The 10,503-nt window shown below is 43.1% G+C and overlaps 1 protein-coding gene across 1 annotated transcript in view; it reads right to left on the reverse strand.

The window, feature by feature from the left end:
• Positions 1 to 10,503, reverse strand: part of LOC108783928 — a 56,092-nt gene that overhangs the window by 25,438 nt on the left and 20,151 nt on the right. Inside the window, exons 3-5 of the mRNA XM_018552638.1 lie at positions 4,694 to 4,778; positions 3,440 to 3,513; positions 1,051 to 1,110 (exon numbers count right to left, since the gene is read on the reverse strand). Of these exons, the coding sequence (XP_018408140.1) occupies positions 1,051 to 1,110; positions 3,440 to 3,513; positions 4,694 to 4,778 (219 nt within the window). The remainder of the gene's footprint in view (positions 1 to 1,050; positions 1,111 to 3,439; positions 3,514 to 4,693; positions 4,779 to 10,503) is intronic.

The following is a 10,503-nucleotide window of genomic DNA, read 5'->3' on the forward strand; positions in this document are numbered from 1 at the left end:
GAATAATACACTCCCCCTGTCCACCTACAAAGAGCCCCCTCACCTGCATATGTTTTGCAGGTAGGAGGCGAGTAGGCACGATCCCTGGTGATCCAGCGGTGATTAGTAAGGTCCTGCAGACCTTACTAATTAATCCTTTCGGACTGCATGTAGTGAAGACGCCGGCAGAAAGGATCGGTATGCCAGTAGTGACAGGAGCAGCTCTACGGTCTGCATCCAACAGAGATGCAGACTGCGTAGCTGCTCCTGCAAGTCGGGTACACGGTCTGGGACCGCGTACCTGGCTTGTTAGCTGACCGCGGGCCGCAGAGTACCGGTTCGCCGGCCGCAATTGGCTTTGAGACCGCTGTTCTAGATGGATCTGGTTACTAAGAGTGGGATAGAACTTATGAGAATTAAATACAGAAATTCAGATTTGTTTTTAGTTTTTGACTATAGATACCCTTTAATTTTAAAAGTGAATCTCCTGCACGCTGCCTCGCTTTTTTCCCTACGAACTTATATCCACAGCCCTGTCCCTAGTAGTGCACTGACTGTTTTTACAGCTCTGGCTGTCCTCGATTTTAGCATACTTTATGTTAAGATCAGTGAGATGTATTATCACGGATGACACTACCAGGTGCCTCATGAAGAGAGGATGGCAGGGGCCTCAATAATCTATAGTTAGTACTAGTCCGGGGTTGTGGTATTGTAATGGTAACCCTGAACAACCTTCTGAGTGTGTTTTTGTATTTTGTCTACATAACCCCTTTAATGAACGATCAATTCCCCCTCCACAGATAAATATCCCACCAAAGATAAATACTGAACTGCTGACCGCGGTGTTTGCCGTTACTGTTTGTTAACACATTCCATCCGGTTGACTCTCAAAGGTAAGCACAGTGTGTACACAGTAAAGCATTCCAATGTCTCCTCTCAGCAGAGGGGTCAGGGAACCTCTTTGTTTTCGCCTTATTTCATAGGGTAGCATGCATTCCTTATGGAGCTAATATTTCCACAGCAAAGAGGTTCAGTTTAACTGCAGGAAGAAGTCAGTCTGTGCAAACTTACAGCCATGGGTTTTTCAAGTAAAATATGATATCCTTTTTTGGCAAATGCAATCGCTGGTTCCTATTTAAAAAAAAAAAAAAGATAAAATCAGGGTACGGTTTTATCATGAGGAGTGTATGATGAAGTCACTCAATATAACCAAATTAACAATGGTCTTCATTAAGGCCTGGCCTACATTAGTGTCCATTCTCTACAGTACTGCTCGCCACTACACTTTGCCTGGCACTCATTATAAAAGAAATGACTGAGATGAAGGACTCAATACACACATTCATACAGTATATGGCATTGTTACACTAATCTAATTGCTGGCTTCAGCATCAATCTTTTTTTGATCTAGCAACACTCATTAGTTCCTCTGGGCAAGCATGTGCTGACACCAGGCCCTTATTTACTTAAAGTGACACTACACTCAAAAGTTAAATCTTAAAAATACATTCAAATACCTTAACTATCAACAAAAATGTATCTTATTTGTGTATAACTCGGCTGTAGATCCTCAAATCATTTCTGAATTGGTGCTTACACTGTCCTTCCTTCTGGAGGGTGGCTACTTGTGTTCCCCAAGGTCCCTGTGTGTGTTGTAAAGTATTCACCGCTCCAAGCTCGCTCCCACGAAGGACTACAATCTCAGTACAAATTAGTAAACTAAACGTGAGGTTATGGTCCATCACAGGAGTGAGCTTGGAGCGGTGACTACTTTACAACACACACAGGGACCATGGGGAACAAAAGTAGTCACCCTCCAGAAGGAAGGACAGTGCCAGCACCGATTCAGAGATGATTTGAGGATCTACAGCTGAGTGATGCAGAAATAAGATGCATTTTTGTTAATATTTAAGGGACTTGAATGCATTTTTAAGACAAGTCCCCAGATCAGCAGACCAAACACTCTTACTAGAGTAACATCACTCCCCCGGATCTCCTAGGCATCCATGGAGTCATCTTGCACCCAAGGTTTCTTATGCAGTTCTTATGCTTTGTGAAAGTTTCCCCTTTTAGGGTTAAATCATTTCTAAGGAAAATGTACAGCGAGCCCTATATCCTGCATTTATGGTGTGGGCTGCAGGTGCAGAATTTTGCTTGAGCAATGTACTTTGTATGCCATCTGGTTGGCATTCCACAAAGAAAGATGTATTGAGGTCATGCAGGGGGCTGCTGATGATAAAAGAGAATATGATTCTGAAACAGATGCTTATGGCGCTACCACTGAGAGCCATGGCAAAGCAAAAAAGAGAGCTTTGGGCACCTATAAATTACATTGCTTTTCATTTTTTGGTTCAAGGAATTAAAATCTTAGCAATATGTAAATAATCATAAATGGATGGAAACTATTTGCATACTCCCATCATACATGCTAGATTAGTGCAAAGTAAGAGAAAAATGTTTACAGTTACTGTCTGCGGTCTGTCTGTCTGTACTGTCTGCCCATACATTAGCAGTTGTAGGATTAATTATGATACGATTGTATGTCCGTATGCACCCTAACCTTGCCAGTTGTACCCTGGCTGAGCCTGCTCGGAATTGTATTTGCTGTGCTGAAAACTTATTTTTTTCCCTCTTTTCCTAATTTTGATTGGCCTTAGATGGTCAGTTTACTACTTCAGTGCTTTCATTGTTATTTGCATTTATTAAACAGGGTCTGAATTCTACAAAATATTGTGCCATATATATGACTGGCCCACTGCAGTACTTTTACACAATTTTAGAGCTTTCCAACAGGTTTTAGACACAGCAATCTGCCACCCACTGTTCAATTTGTTTTCCCGGTCCCAACAAGCAAAAGCAACAGTTGAAACTGAAGAGGAACTAATTTAAAACCACTACCAAATGGTATTTAGGATCAGTTTCTACACCAATTTGTATTATCTGCTCACTAAAGACTAGAAAATGATTGGAAACACACGTGTAAGATTTGTGTGGTTGAAAGTTAATGGAAAGCTCCAAAACCGCCAGCAAAGTTGCCAAGTGTATTGGTTGCTTTTGGGTTTTGAGTACAGTTTAGCCCTTTTTAATAAATGCGACTCTTTGTATAGTCAGCAGAAAGATTTCTACATGTCATAGAATCCTTGCCCAATCCAGCTGTTGATCGTTGGAGGTGAAACAGTTGTATGTCTGCAGGCTTCCCTCAATGCTTCTTGCTCTAGTCTGCTCACGAAAACAATCAAATGGCTTTGATAGATTTTCCAGGAGGATTGCTCTTGTTTTACAGTACACCTGCAGGACTCCCCAACCCCCTCTACGGACGTAATAGTTTGGAGGCAGTATTGTGCATGCATGGTCAACCTTGATTTAAATTCTGTTGCATTTTCCAATACTTCGTTTCAAGTTCTCGTCATGTTTGCACCTCATAAAACTAGTGCAATTTAAAGTTTTATTGGTAATTCACCTTGTGCAGTCTATCCGGAGTTGTAATGATCACTGCATCTGCAAATTTTTCTCTTTCTGCAGCTTCTTTCCAGTCTGAAATAGAAAAAAAAAAGTTAGTATTGTAGCTCACCAAGTGTATCAGCATTTTAGAGAAACTATTGCTCTGCCTATTCAGGGAAAAGTGATAGTGCCACGTGATAGCTCATCCCCCAAAGAGTATACTCATCTGTCCGCACCCCACCCCATCAGCTTCCAAGTATGAGGGAGCATGTAAACTACACCATCTGACAGTGCTCAGGCCAAGCTGACCAATCGCCAGACCTAAACATTGTCACATGGTAAGGGAGGTCAGTGACAAGGAAGTTCTGATATGATGCAACACTGGAGCTTACCCAAGGCGGAATTCTATAATGAGGATGCTTTCAGGCAAGTACACCAACCATAGCTATTACAAGGAGATCCTATTCTCCCTACCCAATACAATGAAATGAGGAAGAGCAGTACAAATGACTATTATGAGATGCTCCCCACTTGAAATCTCACCAATGGGGACACAAACAAAAACAAAAATACATTTCTGGTAAAGTGGCAAAGGGATATAACTTCTGAAAATGTTTTTACTTCCAAATGTGCCTTCCTGTCTGGATGACAATCACTCCCAGTATGCCACAGGGATAGAACATGAAGGAAAATCTCCCCAATGGGGTCACAGACAAATAAAACATTTGCAGAAGTGTAATCTATTCCCTTCTCTATAAAAACCTTGCAGAAATTAGGCTTTAAAGGAGAACTATGGGGTCAGGGCTTTTCCCCATAGTTCTCCTAAGGGTAACGGGAGGACACAAACTAGCGTCCTCCCATCACCCTAAGCTCAGTATACCGCGAGCTACAGCTCGCGGTATACTGAGACGCCGCAGCTGAAACGGATCCCGACAATTATGTCTGGATCTGCCCAGCTGTGTGAGTGACAGCTGGCTCTGCCTATCTAGAGGCAGAGCCAGCTGTACCCGCCCCCTCCCCCAGTCAGCGTTGGAGGATCGGAGGGGGGAATCCAGTCCCTCCCCTGTCACGGCTCAGTGACGTGGCAAGATCGAGAAGTGAGCGAACGCCGGTATATGTTCGCTCACCTCCCGATCTACTGACCTGACCTGTGACAGTCTCATTGTCACAGGTCGGCTAGAACTATGAGGATAAGTAAAAAGCACTCGCCTCATAGTTCTCCTTTAAAATAAGAAAACCTTTTTATATTTCAATAAGAGGAAAAAACACTTACCTTCAAAAAAATTGTCATCATCAATCTCATGATACTTTTTAACTTGATCTCTCACGCAGGAACGAGGATCAGCCACACCAACAACCTGAAAGAGAAGGGGGAAAAAAACAAAACACATTTTGTGTCAGCCCATAAATTCTAAATTGCTTTTATTAACATGGTCTTGGATTCAGACCTACTATATATGCCAAGCTCCACAAATAACAGGATCCAGGCAGACAAAGTATAGAAAGATGGAAGTCGTTTCCACTGTCTCCATTGGAGACCCAACTTCCTTGTCTCTTTAAAGTACATCTGTCACCTGGATCACAGACGTAGTGAAATGAGAACTATGAGGTGAGCGATTTCCACTCACCCTCATAGTTAATGCAGACCTGTAACAAAGAAGCTGTCACAGGTCGGCTCTATCGATCGGGAAGTGAGCAGAAACATGCAGCCGATCCGCTCACTTCGCGATCATCTCCCTGCAGTGAGCAATTACTGTCAGTCACCACTCCCCGCAGGGATTCCTCCCTCTCCTGTCCGATCCTCCAGCGCTGATGGAGGAACGAACGGGGAGGGGAAAGGCACAGCTGGCTCTGCCTCTAGATAGGCAGAGCCAGCTGTCACTCATGCAGCTGGGTGGATCACGACAGTATTGTTGGGATCCGTCCCCGCTGCGGCACTCTCAATACATCGCGGGCAATAGCTAGCAATATACTGAGCTTTGGGTCACGGGAGGAGGTTAGTATATGTCCTCCCGTGACCCTAAAGAGAACTATGGGGAAAAAACACTTACCCCATAGTTCTCTTTTAAAGTAGATCTAAAACCAATCACTAATATTCCACATAACCTTTATCATGTTAATGTCATTTCAGAAGTTGTTTTCGTTCTTTTTAAACCTGTAGTTCTCCAGTGCAGTGACCCTAACAAAGGGTAAAAGTGAGAGGACCACAAATAGATAATATGTCAGGTCAAAAAAGCAACAGCCAACACATTTCGAGGGATCTCAGTTCCCCCTTCCTTAGGGCAAGTATACAGTATGTCAGGAGGTGTTCCTCTTTGTATCAGGTGGTAACCAAGAAAGCTCTATTTCAAAAGCATTGCTTTTCCCACTATCTCCAGAAGGTTCATTGGATTTTCTAATAGTTTAAGGGGACAAATCAACAATTGATTTTGACCGTAGTGATGAAAAAATCAAAAGCAGCAGGAAGGAAAGTTTTTCTCGAGTGAATGAAACAGCAAATGCGGTTTTCAGTCAATAAACTCCATTCATTCTAAAACTGAATGTTTCCTGAATCCTGGTATATAGCTTCCTTTAAAATGGAGATCTCAAATGTCAAGGGTGAGTGACAGTGCTGTTATGCGGGCCATGCACTGTACGAATTTCAGACGGTTCTTGATAAACAGGCCAAAATTCGTTCAGCGGGTGGCCCTGTTGATACCCTTGCGCCCAGCATTCTTCAATCAGAAAATCGAAGGAGCCAGGTGGAAAATCTTCGGGTGAACAGTGATGAGAGCCAATTGGACACTGAAAGCATAACAGCATCCAGACCCCATTTTACACAGCTGACCTTCCACCTGCAAAAGCTTTCCTATCGGGGTGTCCAACATGGAAAGTATCAATAGTTTAGCACAATACAAATGCATGTCCGAAGATCATAGAAGTGTGAGCTCTTCGTGACCTTGCAGCTGGGGGGTGCGTGGTTGGAGTCATCATATTGCACCAAAAGCTTATACGAATATTCCCTCAAGCAGCTATACAGTACAATACTAAACCAAGATCTGGTTTTACACAAATGCAGCTGCCACAATAATGGCTTTAAAATATGTTTTTTTTTTAACAGGAGTTTCTCCTTAAAGATTTCTGTAACATGAAAGTAACATTTTTTTTCTCCTCCTTGTCAGTTAAACCACTGGAACTTTTACTTCTCTTTTTTTAATCTCACACATGCCTATATTTCATAAGTAAAGACACAGAGGTCACAGCCAATAGTACCTCAGGTTCTCTAAGATTGTATAGGTCATAAAACTCTGACCCTACCTCCTTTTTTTTTCTTCAACCAATGCATGCTGCTCATAAGTCCCAAGTTTCAATTTAAAAACATTTTGTCTGCATAGAGGTCCCAATATCCAAGCTGTGTTCAGTGAATGAAAAAGAAGTTGCATGGGATAGTGCAAAACATTTACACGCTTTAACGAAATGGGAGTATTTCAGAAAAATGTATTTCACTGTGAAATTACTTTGAATTTTACTTATTAAGCTGCTTAGGTGACATGTGCATGAAAACAAATCTGCTCTTTTCCCCTTTGTTTAGAGTTTTTTTTTTTATTTGGGGTAATTTATTTATTTTGTTGTCTTTGTACTTTCACTTTTTTTTAATTTTTACATTTTTCACAGTTTCTACATTTCTGTGAAAAAGGGACAGTGGGTGGGTGGGATGGTGGGCGGTGAATGGGCGGGGCTATAGTGGTGTGTCCAAATTGTGCTTTTAAAAAGGTGGGAGGGGCTTAGGTTATAGGTCTACAGAATGGTGGATAGGTGGTAGTCAGGTGCACACACCTTCCCAGAGACACTCTCACCTATACGCCATTCCATTGACACTTACAGTGCCTGTAGTTGGTAGGTTCAGTGTCACTGGAAGGTGTGCGCACCTGGCTTTCACTTATCCACCATTCCAGTAACACTGACAATGCACCTGGCTTCCACCTACAGGCACTGTCAGTGGAATGGTGGGTAGGTGGGAGCTAGGTGCACTGTGTGTACAACATTTCAATGACACTGACAGTGCACCTGGCTTAAAACTCAAGGCACTGTCAGTAGGTAGGTAGGATCCAGGTGCACTGTGCATACAACATTTCAGTGACACTGACAGTGCACCTGCAAATAAGGTATAAGTATGTTGTGAAGCCTCTAAAGAGGAACTTTACGCTTACCTTTAAAATGACCACAAAGACACTTTTAGAAATGTCAATCTACCAACTTGATACTTCCAGATAGTTGCCGGCTTTTTATTCATCACATACCGTATATACTCGAGTATAAGCCAAGATTTTCAGCCCATTTTTTTGGGTGAAAAGTGCCCCCCTCGGCTTATACTCGAGTCAGCGCCAGGTGTCATCTTACTTACCTCGCCGAGCGTCGCGTCACTGCTGCTCCGGTGTGCGGCGCTCCGTGCGGGGTCATCTGGCAGTCTCCGGGTCCTAATTTAGGTGGCCGGAGACTGCCAGATGACCCCGCTCGGAGCGCCGCACACCGAGGCAGCAGTGACGCGACGCTCGGCGAGGTAAGTAAGAAGAAGAAAAACCCCCCCGCAGCGGCCAGTCAGGCAGGGGAGCAGGGATGAGTCAGCGGCGCGCTGATCAGGCGAGAGGAGCTCCAGGTGGGGTTGTAATTATCGGGCAGGCACCTCTGAGCCAGCTAAATTAGGACCCCACCTGGAGCTCCTCTCGTCTGATCAGCGCGCCGCTGACTCGTCCCTGCTCTCTCCGTGATGATCCGATCACCGGCACACAGTGAGTGAGGGGAGGGGAGGGAGGGGAGGGAGGGAGGTAGAGAGAGAGATTAATTAAGCAATTATATATGTATTGTCTGCACTGTATTAGCAGTATATACTCTATATAGAGTATATACTGCTAATACAGTGCAGACAATACATTTACAATTATACTAACATGAATGTATTAAATGATCTGTATGTAGCCCTGTACTATGGATCATTTAACCCATTCATGTTAGCAGAGGATCATTGTAAATGTATTGTTGCAGGCACTCTATATGTACATGTACTATATACTACATATAGAATGCACTGAACAATAGATTTACAATTATCCTCTGCTAATATGAATGGGTTAAATGATCCGTAGTACATGATATGTAGCCCTGTACCCCCTTTTCCACTTACAGAGCTAGGTTATTTTTCTTTTAAATAAATATTAATGTAATTTTATTGGTATCTATCTACCAGTAGCTGCCTCATTTCCCACCCTCGGCTTATATTCGGGTCAATACTTTTTCCCAGTTTTTTTTTTGTAAAATTAGGTACCTCGGCTTATATTCGGGACGGCTTATACTCGAGTATATACGGTAACTGTTTCCTTTTCTCCCCCATTCTTCTCACAGTGACCATTTTTACTAAGGGCAGATTAATCCATCTCCCTTTACTTCCTGGAACTCTGGCACATGTGACTAGGACACACATACACATCATCTCAGGGGTTCACGGATATGATTTTCCAGCAATGCACTGCTGATGCAACCTTCCCAGGATGCATCTCATAGGGATGGGCTACATCACTAATCCCTAAGAGGATCAGGTAAAGTGTAAAAACATTAATTGGAAGTAAAAGAAAAATAAGTTTACCTAATGAATGTAAGATGATTTCATATGGGCAGGCAGAGCTGCACCCTGATGTGATTTTTAGTGAAATGGGTTTAAAGGTCCACTTTAACAAACAATAGAAGGGCAGGAGAAGGGAAGGAAAGGCGGTTCTCAAAATTGACTGCAAAATTAGAATTACACCAATTCACCAAAAACCATGGTGAAATTTCACCAACATCTCCTAATGTTTGCTGATATTTCAGGGGAAATTAAAACTCTTACATTTCCCCATTCCTAATGAGAAATAATGAACCTCTATCTCCTGGTATCAAAGTGTTCAACCATGCTTAGATAGGTCATAATTAAAAAACAGCACAGTATATGTCCAGGATCATTTATATAAATTACATTTAGATCTGTCAGTGATAGCATCCACCTTGGCTTCACATGCTTGGAGATCTTCTCTAAGCCAGCATTTACCCAGCTTTAAAAGTATGGTATGTAAAGTCTCGAGGTACCCCAGTCTAAAATGTCATAAACACTCAAAAAAGTGGTTTTCCCTCTACACATCCAAGTGCCCTCTTTAAATAAAGATTCCCCCGCTTCACATCAGTCACCCTTTGCATTAGTACCCACCCTTCAAATAAGGAGAGCCCCTTTTACATCAGGAGCCCCATTTCACATCAGGGCCCCCCTCTTCATATGGGATGTCTCCCCTCTTCACATCAGAGTCCCCTCTTTCACATCAAAAGTCCCCCTTCACATCTGAGTTCCCCTTTTACATCAGGAGCTCCCTTTAGCAGCAGAAGCCCCATTTCATATCAGAGTCCCCATCTTTTACATCAGAAGCCCCCCGTTCACATCAGAGTTCCCTTTTTACATCAGGAGCCCCCCACCTTTCACACCAGGAGCCCCCTTTTCCCATCAGAAGCCTCCTTTCACATCAGAGCCCCCACTTTCATATCAGAGTCCACCCTTTCACATCAGAAGCCCCCCCTATTTCACGTCAGAGTCCGCCTTTTGCACCGGGAGCCCCCCTTTCACATCAGAAGCCCCCTCTTCACAGCAGAGTTCTCCTTTTACAGCAGGAGCCCCCCTTTCACATCAGAGTCCCCTTTCACATCCCAGTTCCCCTTTTACATCAGGAGCCCCCTGCACATCAGTCTTCATTCCCCCTCCACAACATTCTGAGGCACCCCGGAGGAGGCCCGGGAGCTCAGGAGGCATGCCAGTGTGCCGCGGCATCCTGGTTAAGAAAGGCTGCTCTAATATATCTTTGTTGCAAAAAAAAACAGGGGCAAGAAAAGAAACACAAATGTGCTAGTTATATATCTATGCAACTGGAACAGATGGAAATTAATTTATATATAAAAAGTCACGCCTCTTTTTTTTTTGCCATACATTTTCTTTCCATTGTCTGCTTTTTTCAATCTAAATAAAGTTTGAAGTTACTGATGTTGCCACTTCAATTCTCTGGGGGGTTTTTTTCTTTCATTCATCCAACA

The sequence above is a fragment of the Nanorana parkeri genome, unplaced genomic scaffold, assembly GCF_000935625.1.
Source record: "Nanorana parkeri isolate BGI_ZX_2015 unplaced genomic scaffold, ASM93562v1 scaffold94, whole genome shotgun sequence".
NCBI classification, from domain to species: domain Eukaryota; kingdom Metazoa; phylum Chordata; class Amphibia; order Anura; family Dicroglossidae; genus Nanorana; species Nanorana parkeri.